General features: G+C 33.4%; 3 protein-coding genes across 3 annotated transcripts in view; 2 read left to right on the top strand and 1 right to left on the bottom strand.

Annotated features, from left to right (window-relative positions):
- The first annotated feature begins 135 nt into the window (after window positions 1-135).
- LOC115441386 (protein king tubby) lies at window positions 136-8,921 on the top strand. Its single transcript, XM_030166168.2, has 7 exons — window positions 136-371; window positions 496-619; window positions 732-821; window positions 1,836-2,017; window positions 2,701-2,884; window positions 3,218-3,417; window positions 4,374-8,921. The coding sequence occupies exons 1-7, from the start codon at window positions 330-332 to the stop codon at window positions 4,776-4,778; spliced, it is 1,227 nt and encodes a 408-aa protein (XP_030022028.1). The 5' UTR covers window positions 136-329; the 3' UTR covers window positions 4,779-8,921.
- An 855-nt stretch (window positions 8,922-9,776) lies between these two features.
- On the bottom strand, window positions 9,777-10,318 carry LOC115441388 (60S ribosomal protein L28). The gene has a single exon (XM_030166170.2). It carries the CDS (start codon window positions 10,232-10,234, stop codon window positions 9,815-9,817), a length of 420 nt encoding a protein of 139 aa, XP_030022030.1. The 5' UTR covers window positions 10,235-10,318; the 3' UTR covers window positions 9,777-9,814.
- Window positions 10,319-10,464: 146 nt separating this feature from the next.
- Window positions 10,465-16,128, top strand: part of LOC115441387 — a gene marked incomplete in the record, with an annotated part of 28,085 nt that continues 22,421 nt past the window's right edge. The window contains 2 exon segments of the mRNA XM_037447537.1: window positions 10,465-10,753; window positions 12,737-12,879. Of these exon segments, the coding sequence (XP_037303434.1) occupies window positions 10,662-10,753; window positions 12,737-12,879 (235 nt within the window).

Raw genomic sequence — 16,128 nt, 5'->3', positions numbered from 1 at the left:
GTTTAATTGATAACTAATATGATAATAATCAACCTGCCACAAGTTTCATAAATTAAAGAACAATGTCGTTGTTTTTCTTTATTTATTTATAATGAGCACAGTAATTTTCTACCCCAATCTCTTCTAAAGAGCGTAAGTAGGCCTTTTAATTTTTTTTACTGATAACACTATTTTCCTGGGCAACGGTAGGCAAGATGATTTATAAACAAAAATGAGCTTACAAAATGCCAATTATTTTACTGAAATTTGAAATAAAAGCTAATAGGACTGTATTTAATACTACTTATTTGTAACTTATAATAAAATAAAAACATATTCAGTTGGTGAAAATGGCTTCAATAAGTGTGCGTGATCAGAAAATCGAACAGCAAGTAAGTATGAATTTTCTCATGAGTATGATCCTCACAATTTATTGCATTTTTCCTGTTTATCTCATGTTGTTTATTGCATGATACCTAACAAATTTCATTACATTGAGGTATCATTTATTTTTAGCGGCAATTAATGGAACAGAAAATGAAACAGAAGCGCCAGAATTCTGGGATGGTTCAATCCAACGACCTAAGGGTAGCATCAGCTAAGCGTCCACTCTCAGGTAGCCGTTCTCGAGAGCTCCATGGTACGTAAAATTATTTATTAACAATTACTTGTCCTAATTTCAATGTTTGCTTAGTCATGCATGGTTGTTAATATATTTTCGTTATGCGCATTTTATTTTCCTTTCGTGGCAGGCTATGACGGCCCGATGCAATTTCTTATGTCTCCAATCAATCCGGACCAAGTAATACCACTGCAAACTAATAGAATGTCTACATATGATGGTAAGTGAAACATCAGCGCTTTCTTTTACATTGTTTCTTGTGACATAAAAAGTTTTGCTGTACTGTTGTGTTTTAGAAATTTTGTTTTAAGCCTTTATTACACTCTCTTTTATTTAAATTGGTGAGAAACGGTGGCTTGTATAGTTTAATTGTAATATAAAAATGGTTCCAGATAAACATAACAAACAGTAAATATTTACTTTGTTCCATTATGCTTCACTATACTTGTTCCAGCATGATCTGTTATATTATTTTAGTGTTTATGATGCAGCATATCAAAGTTAATAAAAATTCAATTATCTATATATTTTTTTTAATCCAATAAGTAAATATCATTAGTTAAATATGAAATTAATATTTATTTCTAACACATAAAAAACTTAGACTAGATTATAAAATTAGAGTACTAAGTTACAATATTGATTAAACACTACAAACATTATATTCTGAGTACTCAATTGTCTATAGTACTTTGTCATTACTATTCATTCAATTACTAATTAAAAGATATTGTGAAGTACAAACATAGGTCATTGAGGACTAAACAATAGAATTAACTATGGAAAAATAGCTGCCTAAAAGCGCACATAATTCTATCATTTTAGCAAAACCACAATGTTGCAAATTGATTAACATTGTAAGCATAGGTTTACACAAGCAAACATCATTGGAAATTTATTATTTGTGGTTAGTGAGTCATATTGAATGGGGTGACAACCATTATTTGCTGTATGCCTAGAAATGATGTGTAATACTATAAAAAGCCAGTATATTGAATAGAATAGAAACTGCTAGGTGGCTATGTCATTAAAAGATTTCAAAGTATTAGAGCAGTCCACAATAATGTTTGTTTAAATTACTAATGGCACTACTCTTCGTTACTAATTATAATTAGGATACAATACAATATTATACCATGGTTTTCCAAATTATATAATCCAGATTTTGGAATTACTATCGGCCACCACTATTTTTTCAGTATAATTTAAGGGTTAATAAAGCCACATCTTTCAGAGTTAGGTAATCAAATAGAAGTGCTGACTGTGGGCGAGGGTGACGGGAGTGGTGAGGAGGAGGAAGAGAGCGTCCCGGTGTGCAGCGTGGGGCGCGACGCGAGCGCGGATGATGTGTGCGCAGACGCAGCCGTGGCGCCGTTGCACGCTCGCAACGTGACTCGCGACGTATCGCCTAGCCAGGTGAAACTATAAAAAGAAATAGATATTATTTGGCCTAATATTTTGGAAATGTTAAGTAGAAGAAGTTTATTCACCAGACGCAGCTAGATGCAGCAGATAAGTCCCTAAAATAAAATCAGCTTTATTATGCTAAAAAGTTTTCGACGTAATACATATGAATTGTTAAATTTGCTTCAGACCACTGATGTAGTGTTCCTTTATATATGACGTAAGAGAATTTTAAACTCCAACCATAGCAACAGCCTACGGTGCTAACCTCGTACATAGAAATGCCAAGGCACATCGTTTTCAAGGGCCAAACTTGATCTAAAATTCTTCTATATTTACAGTCAAGGATAAAAACCTGTAGTTAATGCGTAACTAAAAATCGTAAGTAACGCAGATATAATAGATTAATTCCGTCACTCGCAGTTTGTTTGTTTTGCGATTATTTAAATACTTCTTATTGGAGCTTTTTTTTAAAAATATTATCGTGTTATAGGTATTTCCATCGAAATTATGCGACGTAAAGTGGGTTTCATGGGTTAACTTACAAACTTACAAAATACAAGAGTTGTTTAGAATATTTTTGCCTAGCAACGCACGGGCCTTGGTCGACATTTTAAAAACAAACATATTGAAGTATTGTCTATTTCGTAGTTGATATAACCACCTTTACACATATAGTACTGTTCTTTCTACAGACGGCTGAAATCGAAGGGTCGGTGGAAGGCGCGGTGGAAACGTTCGTAGTGACTCCGGCTAAACACGGCACGCTATACAAATGTAGGATAGCGCGCGATCGCAAGGGCATGGACAGGGGCCTTTACCCCACATACTTCTTGCATTTGGAGAAAGATTACGGCAAGAAAGTGTTCTTGCTTGCTGGTGAGTGGGTTTGCATTATGTTACAGAGTAACGCCGGCAGTTAATAGTATATTGCATATATTAACATCGATCGTAATTGAACCAATCGAATGTAAGAATAGCAACGCAATTATTTTAATAGACTGATGGGTTTATTTCAAGATCAATTTACAGACATCGATTAACAGCCAATCCCGAAATAAAGCAATCAATAAATCATGTATAAGCATGTCCAAAAACCTTAAATATCTTTGGTTTATTTTCGTCAGCGTACGAAAAAGAAGGATCTTTTATAATCTTCAATAAATGAATGAAGTTAATAAAGCTAGGTCTAAGCTTATGTCATGTTCTCAGGTCGCAAACGTAAAAAGTCAGCGACATCTAACTACCTGATATCGACGGATCCGACCGAGTTGACGCGGCAGGCGGACAGCTTCGCGGGGAAGTTGCGCTCCAACCTGCTCGGCACGGCGTTCACCGTCTACGACAACGGCAAGGCGTGGCGCAAACACGACCACGCGAAGACCAGGCATGAGCTCGCTGCTGTTGTCTATGTGAGTATATTGATTTGGTTTTAGGAGGTTAGTCTTTTAGATAGATAGATTATTCTTTGATGAACTCCATGCAAGTAAAAGTAAAAAATGTGTGTACTAATTAACTATGGCTAGTGCAACAGCCTCTTCCAGACAACCGTAGGGTGAAATCTTTTGTATACGAAAGCCCGGCTGCATAAGCAGCAAGGCTTTATCCATTTCTGCGGCCAAACATCATCGTGCGATTTCCTTTGTTTTCCGATTTGATGTCATTGTAGACAGTATAAGTTCTGGGCATTATGGGACATGACATCAAACTTTCTGTAATTTAAAGCTTAGGTCTTATTATTACTGCTTATGGGTAGCTGTTCCGTTTGCTATCAAGCGAACCTCTAACTCGTCTTGTCATTAATTTATATAAAAAACAAGTTTAAAAAAATTTACGAAGGTATATATAAAAAGGAATTATACTTTCTAATAAGGTCGAAAGGCAATATATCCTTCCTCAATTGGCGGCCTATTATTATAAAATCAATTTCGAGTATTTCACAGAGAAAATGTTACTTTTAAAACTCTGAATTTCATCAACATTTGATATCATATGAATGAAATGGAAATTCCGAAATATTCTATTAACTAAAAGTAACTTGTATTTTTTATATAAATATTTGTCGGTTAATTCTTGCGGTTTCGTTCTCTGTTCCCCGAATGACTGTTCCAATTCACGTGATAAATCACGTAAACAATAGCTTGCGTCATGACCTACGGTCGACTCTTACCTGTTTCTAAGTAATATAGTAAACAACAAACTGTATATATTAAATTCAATCGAAAAATAAAACAATGATTTTTATAGCACACTTTCCATTACGCTGTTCGTCACATACTGACCCAGATGCCCCACACTAATACCCAGAATTTTACCGTCCATTCAAAAATGATTTCTTTGTAACGTAGTTATAAATAACAAATTCCAGGACACGAACGTGCTGGGCTTCAAGGGTCCGCGTAAAATGACGGTGATCTTACCGGGAATGACGCCTGACCGCCAGCGAGTGACCATCGCGCCGCAAGACGACAGCGAGACTCTACTAGAACGCTGGAAGAGTCAGAACCTAGACGATATAGTGGTTCTTCACAACAAAACACCAGTATGGAACGACGAGACGCAGTCATACGTGCTGAACTTCCACGGCCGAGTGACTCAGGCAAGTGTGAAAAACTTCCAAATTGTCCACGATTCGGAACCTGACTATGTGGTAATGCAGTTCGGACGTATTTCAGAAGATATATTCACAATGGATTTCAGATATCCCTTGTGCGCGTTGCAAGCGTTCGGCATAGCGCTCAGTTCGTTCGACAGTAAGCTGGCATGCGAATGAATTGTATGCATTTATGGGTCTAATAATAAGGGGACTTAGCTGACGCTAGTATAGCTTAGTCGGTGCTGATCGAGTCATATAAGATCTTGCCAGAAAATATTTTTCATATTACAAAGGTGATGACAGCCTGGCCCTGCGCAAAATTCACAATACCTTTAAGTTATTGTGCACATTTGTTTCACATATGCAATGTAATTGATCATTTCGAATATGTAAATTAGCAATAATATATCGCGCGCCGAGTTACTGCTGTCATTATGTGATCGTGTGACACCTGGGGATTGCGTTGCATACGAAAAATTTATATGTAACATATGTGTGGCCAGTTTCTCTTCACCTTAATACTGAACGCTTTATCTATTGCCTCACTGTCCAATTTAGTGTCTAATAGAAAGTTCTAGGATCTATAACGACATATCTGAATAATGTTAACGGGAAGTGTGTCCTTTTATTCCTAGATCCATGAGTGTTTTTGTAATGTTTTTGAAACTAAACGCACATAATTTATTTCGGTGCTTATTGTGACGTAGGTTGTGTTCTCGTGTTACACCATTCGTGAATGGTCCTCGAACGAAGTTTCTATAATATTTGTGTGATTTATCTGTAATTTGTAGATTTTTTTATGTCAACGCCTCTGGATTTGATGTTATAAACATAGTTTATTGTGCTGTAGAAGATTTGGATTGACGCAATTAACTGTCACATTTTCAATAAATTGTCTATGATTGTATTCCTCCTGATCATAGACAAGAATATTTTTATATGCCATAGACAACCATTTTACTGTCATTATGTACAAATTACTTTTTAAGTATCAAGTTTTAAGTATTAATTCGCTATACTAGTCAAAGGTTTTTATTTATAATTTAATTAATTAGTTGGGATGTTAACGCATAATGCATTTAGATCATGTCACAATATTCTAGTTTTTTATGAATTCATCTAAAATTTAATTAGAATTAATTATTATGACTGCAAACACTTCTTAAATGGGTAAGCTTTTTCAAGTTCATACTTCATTCAACCAAACTACTGCAAGAAATATAGTTGATTATTAATAACATTGTGTAACAGAATTAAACTGAATATAGAAATAATTAAATATAAGGATGATCATAAATGCATTAAAATATAGAAGGTTTTACTAACAATAATTAAATATCATCCTTATATGTTATACAATGAAGGATATTATTATGCTTGAATTATCCTGAATTGCATTTTAAAAGGAGCTATTATTTTTACGTATTTTTTCACTTATTTGGGCTTTCTGAATTTTCTGGTTAATTATGTAATGCATTATAATAATTATGTCCATTTTATATATGTAACACCACAAATGTAATTATTAGTTATCATCAATCTATTCAGGCTGAAGTTAGTTATGAGACAAGAGGCATAGAGGATGTGATGCAACTAACTTCAAGCCAGTGTAAACGATTCATGATAACTATTTTTTTCAAATGAAATGATTGTATTAAAGTTTTAATGCACTCTATAATATTAAAGTATAGTGTTCGAAGTTGGGCTGCATCAAAATATCTGGCAGAGTCAAATGTTGGGTTCTGTAACTATATATCTATATGGGAAATTATACATTTATGATACACAAATATTTGCTCATTATCAACTGTTATAAAAAGTTTCATATTATAATAGTAGTTTTACATTTGCACTATGTACATGGATATAAACACGTCATATTTTACTGAAAAACATATTTAATGACAGTTTTATAATAATTCTATTTCTGAATTCTTATAACATACTATATTCTTTTTCTCACAATACACAATGCCATAAATAATAACGAACTTAATAACTTTCAAATAATTGTATTATCTAATATAACATTCCATTAATTTATATTAATTGTGTGTCCAAGTAAAATATACCTAAGCCAGGAAGAGAATATATTATCATTGGTGAGCAATGAGTGTTGAAATGAAAAGACATGAGTTTGATAATTATGGAGGTAAATGTTTGTATTATCAACAAATATATGTGTCGGAGTGTTGATACCTACCTGACCGATACCTGTAACCGAAGACTATTATAAAACGCGATTCCATAGTGCAGATATGACGTTATACTTGTGTGTAAGTTCCGATCTTACATTTGCAACTTGCATAATGGAAGCGCAGTTTTAGATTGGAGTTCAGGAATCAGGTTTACCTGTGTGACTGTTATTGTATAAAGCAAGATGGTGTTGGCTATGTGTAGTGAAATATAATTTCGTAGAAGGCGATATATTATTTGTACCATCCATTAGATTTGTTACGCGATTTGGATTAAAAGAGGATGTCTTTCGTGACGCCTTGTAAGAAAGAATTTTGGAAATATGATTGTACTTTTTGCATCGATACCAATGACATTACATCGATAATCCCAATTAATGTTCCCAGTGAAAATACCACCAGTACAGCTGCTTTTCCCTTTCACAGGTTACTGAGTAACATTCATAGTGCCGATTATTCAATTATGTTTTATCGATAAATCAAATCATATGGATAATATTGAATTGTTATATATCGATATACATGCGATTGTGTTGATGCAAAAGGAATTTGTTTACATAAACGTATTACCATGACAAATATATAACTAGATTAAATAAATGTGTGCCTATAATAGGTTTACGTGTCTAGATAGATAAAAGAAATGTTTAAACTAATGTGGAATTGTAAAATAAATAAACAATGAATTGATAATTGTTGAAGTCGTGAATGTGTCGAGCTTTTAGATTCGTGTGTGATATGTATATTTGTCCCGATGTAGTTGTGTCCTTCATCTCCAACTTATTATGTATTATTGATTATAATCTATTTATTTCACATGAATCAACATCACCTAAAGTTCACACGTTTATTTAATTTGATTGGTCATTGTATATATCACATTGTAAAAAATATGAATTTCTGTGTATTGTGCCTTTGGTAATGATAGGTTAAATGTTGTGCCTTTCATTTTCATGTTTACTGTGTATATTGTACCTGATGCTTTCGTAGATGCAAAGGTCCTTTTCTAGAAAAGTTGCTTTACACCTTGAATCTTAGAATAAATAGACAATGTTTACAAGCAACAATGTGTTAGACGTAAATTAGATGTCGGTGTTTAATATTAACCCGTCATGACTTGTCAAAATTTTATTTTCAAATATGTACAGGTAGCTGAATGTTTGCCGCCAAACATTGACAGCTACGCGTGTGACGGAAAAATAACCTTATTATGTAGTATATAAGGTTATAATCCCGTGACACACGCAAATGTCATGTAGCTGTCTTGGCTCGCCGGCGAGCCACGAGAGACCAAGAGTTAATTGATAAGTATAAGTTTTAAACAAATTGTTTTTCACATTTTGAATGTAATGTTCACATTGAAGTTATTACTGGTCAGTTTATGCACTCTGCTTTATATTAGCACAATCTGATGACTTTTCACCAGTATAACAATATTTTACATTACAAAATATAATACAGATTAGCATGGTTATTTTAAATAGTGATTATATATTTTAATTGAAAGTTGAACATATTAGACATCACATGCCTGATCTCTGTCTGGTTATGACGGATTGCCGTCTCAGCGAACTATGAGAGTGAAGGAACAGAAAGTTCACTTGTGTATTAAGTACACACTTGTGAACTATAATATCTTGTGTGTACCTGGCTGATCTCTGTTGAGATTGGCCACTGTCTGAAATTCTGCTAGCAGAGAATACATCAGTCATCACATTGAAACTGCCATAATTTTACAAAAAGCCAAATGTATCTAATTAGTTTATCAAGGTTTCTTGTTTGTAATATCTGAATACCTACCACTAATAATGTATCTCTACAACTTTCTTATGGCAAGATTAAGCATTGAATATTCAAGGATTGTTTTAAATATAACATAATAAAAGATTGAATTTCTATACTGACATATTGTAAATATTGAAAATTAATCAACATACTGTATCTAACAAGTAATACACAAATACTTCAGTGTTTTTGAATATTTTCCTTCTCAAATATAATAATCATGTTTAGAGGCTACATACGTAAGTACTTGCCCAGTGAATTTAATTGTATTTATTTTGCATTCCAGATGTTTGTGATATAAAATCATGTTATTTCGTAAATAAAAGATTGACACAATAAAGAGCATTTTCATTTACCTTTGCTGTTTTAGGGACTTTGTGTTGAAGGTAGTTTGTAGAAATTAGATTTCTCCTTCCACGTGTCATATCTTTCTCCAAAGTAGAGTTTATTACTCTTTCCCAAACATGCCGCGGAAAGGGTTTGGTTTCATTGTTGCACCTGGCCACCTGCCTGAAGTCTATATTCTCTGAGAGATCCTATGCCAAGGAAATGTAATCCAATACATAAAGAAATATTATACTACAAATGTAGTTTTTAGTCAGGAAAGGGTATGTAGTAATGTTCTTTTTACCATTTTTAAATGCTAGAGGTTTTCTTACTATATCAACATATTTTTATAAGACTACATTATTTTTTAAATTCAAAATGACATCACCAAGAAAATTAAAACCACAATAATTGTAGGTTGTGTGATTCCTATGTACTAAATTTAATTATATAGAATATGTACAAACTGCTATGACCAAATCCAATTGAGTCCTGAATAACAAGTATATTAAGGGATATTAGTCTTTCATTGTGCAAATTTGCAATATCTCATTTCATTGAGTACACAATTGGTGGCAAAAAGTATTTAAGTATATGAAAGCAAATAAATACCCTCAGTAAATACCTAACACAAAATGTCAAACGTGTCCAAATATTATAAACATTTCACTTTATAGAATTGTAATGCAATGACTGTATATGGATTCTAACCTATACCAATTACACATTAGATGCAATATTGTGATTTTATTAACTTAATTAGAAATATTCACAATTAATTACCTACTTCTTTCGTTGATATTTCAAATATTTGTAGAGAAACTGATATTTCCCAAGTATTGGGCACAACTGAAATGACAACAAAACATGAGGTTTTTAACTTTTTATTTCAGCTTACATACAAATTTATTCCGTCTTGGCAGCAGCGGCTTTAGCTTTCTTCGCCTTGATGGGTCTCTGAGAACGAAGGATCGCTGAGGCACGACGGAGGGATGCCTTGCACAGGTCAGTGCGGTAGCTGTTGGCTTTGAGCAACCTCCTCAACTTGTACAGGGACCGCCTGGCTCCAGCCTTGAATGGGCGGCGCACCAAGTTCTTGACGGGCTTGTTTGTGGCTTTGGCCTTCTTGTATACAACTGTGAAGCCTTTCCTGTCTGGGTTCTCGACCACACCGACGGCCTTCTTGTGGATCAAGCCATTGTATTTGTACGAGTTGAGGTTAGTTACGTTGTTCGGCTCCTTGCTGAATGGCTTTTTGATATTGCGCTTCTTCACAAGGAAGGCGTTGTTGTTGCGGATGATCATCCAGTTAAGATGGGACGACATTTTTATAGTTTTATTCCTAAAACTACACCAAATACAACGTGCTCGCTACGTGTCCGTAGACAAAAAGGAGGAAACAATTTTATCTATGGTTTCTATGAATCTTATAACTGTCAATGTCAATTTATGGTTCGCATCATAGAGTGCAGATGTATTAATCGACTAAAACGTAGTTCATTTTTATTTTATAGCAACATTACTGTTTATCTATGGATTTTACCGTTGTTTCTTTTCATCTTTTTTTGGCACTTTGCTTATGATCTAATGTCAAATTCCAAACTAAACTTGTCTGGGACAATTTCGTGTTGGTTCTTATATCTTTTTTCTTAATTATATTTACAGTTTTACGTCGTATTAAATGTAGTTCGTTCTTAAAATTTGTATGTGATTTGTAAAAGTGCCAAATTGATGTCTCGTTTTTATTGGTATTATGAATCAGGTTGATCAAAATATAAACAAAGATATGATCGATTCTGAGCTAATCGACGTGGAATCTTTGGATTTTTCTGATGACCAGACCTGGTGAGTGGGTTTACTTGTTTTTTATACTTTAACAATGTTGTGGGACGTTCTTACAATGATCACAGATAGTTACGGGGTCATCGTATGATGTCCGGTTGAAATGTCAGTTGTTCAATTCGAACGTGAAGCATTTAGCCCAATTAATAAATCAGTAGTAATATATCTAGTGAAGTCAGCTCGTTTGTAACGTTTTTACGTCGCAGGTAGTGTGGTGGGTGTCTGAACATCTATGATTCATGTTCTTCAAGTGTAATATGTTAGATATGCAAACAGACTTTAAAAATAAATATTACACTATAGTATGGTTTCGCGTCTATTTAAAAAATCAAAACAGATTTTGTATGCCTATTTTTTTGTAATCATAAAAATAAGCACAATATATTCTGGACAATAACAATAATTGTTAAGACTGAACACTATCTGCTTCCTGAACAATCAATATTACACTTTATTCCCCTGTAAATAAACTTATCATTAAGATTTATTGTGTTAAAACATTAATTTATCTTAAACACTAAAGCAAAAGCTGTGATAAATATTTGTCAATATGAAGTTAACAGAACCAAAGTACTATTAATAATAATTACATAAATATTTTTTTGTAAAATACTAGTGATATTACATATCAAGAATTACCTATTACCAATATCCACTATCCCGTAAATGCGTTATTCAAAAACAATATACCCCTTTAATTTAAACATTAGGCATATTATGTCTGGAAACAAAGTAATTAAGAGCAAAGATTGCAATCACATTGATAAGATATGAATTAAGTTAACATGCCTATTTGTGCGCCGTAAATTATACTCCCAATAATTTTATTGACTACTGATATAGGTAAATGTTAGCAATATATAGCATTTGAGTATTTATTAAGTAAATGCTTTTAGTAATACAATTCATGCTGAGGTTACATGAGTGAACAAATATCAAACAAACCTATGTTAAATGTATATCGATGGTTGAAAAGCTAACTGACTTAGCAACATTTTTTTTCGAAAAATTTTAACTAGTTTAACAAAACATAAAAAAGTGCTGATTTTAAATATGTATGAAATTTTGAGTCGCAAAAAAAATTGTTTAAGTTGATTACCCTTTCATCTGTCAATATCAATTTTTTTTTAAAGTAAAATACATTTGGACCATTAAATAAAAATAATTAAACTTTCACATCAAATAACAGTAAATTTATAGTTACATATTTTATAATTACATGTGTTTAAAGATCAATAAACACTTGCTGCATTACATCTTTTATGTTATTTTTATTGTAGTTTCTTTATTTATTTGTGCTGCTACAACCCAGCATAAATTATTTTGTGTCAGTCTGTTTATATTTATAATAAACTGTCCATCTGTTGGAACTAACATGAATGTCCATTTAGTAATTTTAAAGATATAACTAACATACAGAAAAACAGATTAAAAACTATCTCTTTCTGTTGTATTACTCTTCTTCGGTCAACTCCTACCTTCTTATTATTTTTGTTTCAATGTATACATGGGGTTCATTGTTTTATTACATATAGATTTAAATACTCATATAAGATCAAGCAGCAACCCTATAATAATAGATTCAGATCTATGGTATGCAAGATACATGTTTACTAACAATGGTTTAGATTTGAATAGATTAGAGAGATATTATACTAGTTTCTTGAATGGTTGGTTAAACTTTACATGCCATTATAAATATCATATAGCATCATGGGAAGAAGATCATGTCGTACTAAAACAATAATACTTAAGATGTCTTACAAAATTATGAATTTTAATATATTTATATTCCTATAAATGTTTACTATATACAAGATCTTATATTACGTTAATACATATTTCTACTGAATAAGTGCTACTAAATATACATAAACAGTAATATTTTACATAAATTAGAACTATTAATCACAAATAAGGAAAGAAATAATTTTGTTGCCAAACACAAATAACAATTTGTAACCACAAACATTCTTGTTGATCCAGGCTGTATGTGGTGCCGAAAGACTCGGGGCAGAGTGTGGACATTGTGGACTGGAACTTGTCCTGCGACTGGCCTGTTAATGAGGACAATGACTACCTCGCCTCAGAGAAGGAGTTGAATACAGTGCTCGACAACATACTTAAAAGTGAGTGTTTTTACTGCTTTAAGTGATGACTATAATCAGGTTTAAGACGAAATTATACCCTTTTACATAATTTATTTTATTCTAAGACAGTTTGAATCAAAGTTAATATTCTATTTGGCGTATTTCGCATAAATCGCATACTTAAAAACGTATGTAAAGGAAAAATATTTGTTTACGAATGAGAATAGCAAAATTTACGCGCTGCTTTGTGATTATATATTACGAAGATCCGCGGGAAGCCGAGATCGTTGAGGTACGTCACACAGAACTAAAGATTATGCTCATAGCAAAAGCAATATTATCCCGCCATTCCTCTAGAATCTACTAAGCCTTTTAAAGTTATATAATAAACAGTTTAATTCACTCAATTCAAGCTCGATATTGTAAGCCAAGAATCCCTCGTAAGGATATCGATGGAAATATTATATCCTGTGATCAGTCAAGTGAAAAAAGTTAACCATAGTTTCTGTCTCCTCTGTAATGGGCTTTAAACGTAATACACGTAGTTTTATTGACCTTGTGCATGATTCAATGATTTTTATCCGTCATCATGTCGTTAAACGCAGGATACGATCATAAACATTCAGTCAGCAGTCGTCAGTCAATTGCTGGCCGATCTAATGACTGACATTCGACACGGTTTCATATATTACGGTTAGTTGATTTCGATATTAATGTATGTGGCATTGATTGATTAAATTGTGTAAAGAGGTACTCAATTGCTTGCGAATAGCAATTTACTCATCATCATCAGCCTATATCTTTGTCCACTGCTGGACATAGGCCTCCTCCAATATACGCCATTTTACCCTGTCTTCGGCCTGTCGCGTCCAGTTCTTACCAGCGACCTTTCGCAGATCGTCACTCCACCTAGCTGGAGGGCTAGGCTGACTACTTACTCAGCGGTTTCCTTAAATTGTATTTATGCATACGATTGAAACGACGAAAAATCTTCATTATCAATCAACATCATGTTTCGAAGAAGTCCGCATAGAGACTTGCATTTACATTCGGCAGACATATATGACTGATGTCAACAACGTTTTTATAGCAACCAGCAAACGAGAAATTCACTTGACGTTAATTTAACCATCGGCCAACAAATTAGTATCAGATTATTTGATGCGCTGCAAACCTTATAGATAACATTTCCCTTTTTTGTCGGGGGTTAAAATGAATAGATTAAGGAAGGCAGTGAATCATTGGGACTTCTGGAAATATCGCAACAATAATTTGCTTGTTTATTTGTTGGCTGTTGTCATCCGCCCAAGAAGGATAGCACGTTCGATATTTCTGACTTTAGATTAATATCGGCTATCAGCGTTAAACCGTTAACCGATAAATAAATATAAACATAGCCCTGAAGATATGTTAAACAAAATTTATAAATAGCATCGTGATTTCTTTATAATATAAACACCTCGAACGTTAATCGACAGATAGGCCCAAGTTTGCGCATTATAGATAAACGATGTTATTTTATATGGAATCAATGAACTTCGATTATAAGTTCGTAGTACAGAGTTCGGATTCGCAATTCTTTGTAACGAACTAGTTGCGAAGTGGAAATCAACTGTAAAAGTTTAACCGCACGGCTTGTGTTCAGTTTGTGGTAGATATAAAAGAGTAAGATATTTTAGTTAGGGTTCTTCATTTAAACTTGCTTCGTAATTGTTATTGAACAAAAAAACGTTAGCGTCAATATATTTAAGTATTAAAAAGAATTACACATTGATTTTGGATGTAGGAAATTTTTTAATTGAGATTGTCCAAAATTCGCTCAAAAAATTAAGCTAAGGGAACTTTTAACTAGGTTTACGAACAAAGTATAGTCATTATAATTTGAATATTTGAGTGACAGAGTTCACTGGTGGTATGTCTCTTGTATGTAAGAATCCGCCTGAGTAGGTACCACCGCAATATCTATTTCTGCCGCCAAGCAACTGTTAAGTCACTGTTGTGTTCAGGTTTGAAGGACATTGTAGCTAGTGTAACTACTGGACATAATAAGACTTAACATCTCATGTCTCAGGATGGCGAGCGCAGTGGAATACCAAACAGTACTTTGTAATTTAAGGTGTTGGATTATGTTTTTACTGTTTATGGGCTGTCGTATCGCTTACCATCAGGCGAACGGCAAGCTCGTCTCTTCATTCAAAGTAATAAAAAAAAAAGAAAAAAAAAGAGTCGTCTACTATCAAACAGAACCAACATTGCTTTAAAGCAAAATAAAAATAAACACATGTAATATGTATATTCCAGCTCGAGCTCAAATTGTTTATATTTGTATCCTTCCGGATTCACTTGTTAGAGCCATCAGATGGTTTCTGATATGGGGCATTTATTTACAATTGATTTCGTACGATAGCAATATCACTACCGTATATGTCATGAAAACAAAAGTGCATCTCCCTATTGAGTTCAAAGGCAAGGCAATTATATTTTTTTATTATAAACAAAGTTATTCATCATTTAACAGTAAATATTTATAGAAATTAATCAATTCAGTGGTGACACAAGACAGTTGTTTGCCCTGTTTCCGACTGTTATATTTATATCTTTATAAAAAGAAAGGCCTTTGAAGTGTTTATTGAGAGCGCGGACGCGGTGCGAGACGTATGTGTGTTTAAGGGCTATAAATCGTAGCTGAGATGTACAGGACCGCAATAACACACGACGTAGTAGGGCCCAGGGGCCTGTGTCAATAATGGCACCGTAATCTGAAGAGCATTAAAAACATGACAGAATGATATTAAACTAGTAATGAGATACTATTATCGGCCTGTTGATAGTCCTCAATTATGAGCCTTAAGCACCTGACGTTCCCTTGACGAGAATTATTTTGTGCCAGCTTTGTTTGTGAGTTGTGTTAAAATCAGAATTAATTAGAATCATCTTATTCTTCCACACATCATATTTTACGAAAGATGAGTCAGTGCAATAATGCCACATTAATGTTTAAAAGAAAGAAAGAGATTTGAGCATTGAGCACCCCTAAAGCCACCACATTCCGTCTCTGCCAACTTCGACTCAAGAATCTTACTCAAGATTCACTACGACCCGTTTATGGAGTCATTTATATCAATCAAGTTAGTGTTTCGTTTTTATAGCACAGGGACGATTTTATTATCAAAATTAATTGCATTTACCCTTAAGAGCTTTATTACACGATCGTTTTTCCAATGACGCCATTACTTGCAGCGAGTTAAATTTTGCTTAATGTTAGAGCTAGGCTTTTTACATATTTTC

Source organism: Manduca sexta, chromosome 7 (genome assembly GCF_014839805.1).
Source record: "Manduca sexta isolate Smith_Timp_Sample1 chromosome 7, JHU_Msex_v1.0, whole genome shotgun sequence".
Lineage (NCBI taxonomy): Eukaryota > Metazoa > Arthropoda > Insecta > Lepidoptera > Sphingidae > Manduca > Manduca sexta.
Note: the sequence above shows the minus strand (reverse complement) of the source record. Positions and strands in the feature narration are given on the sequence as shown.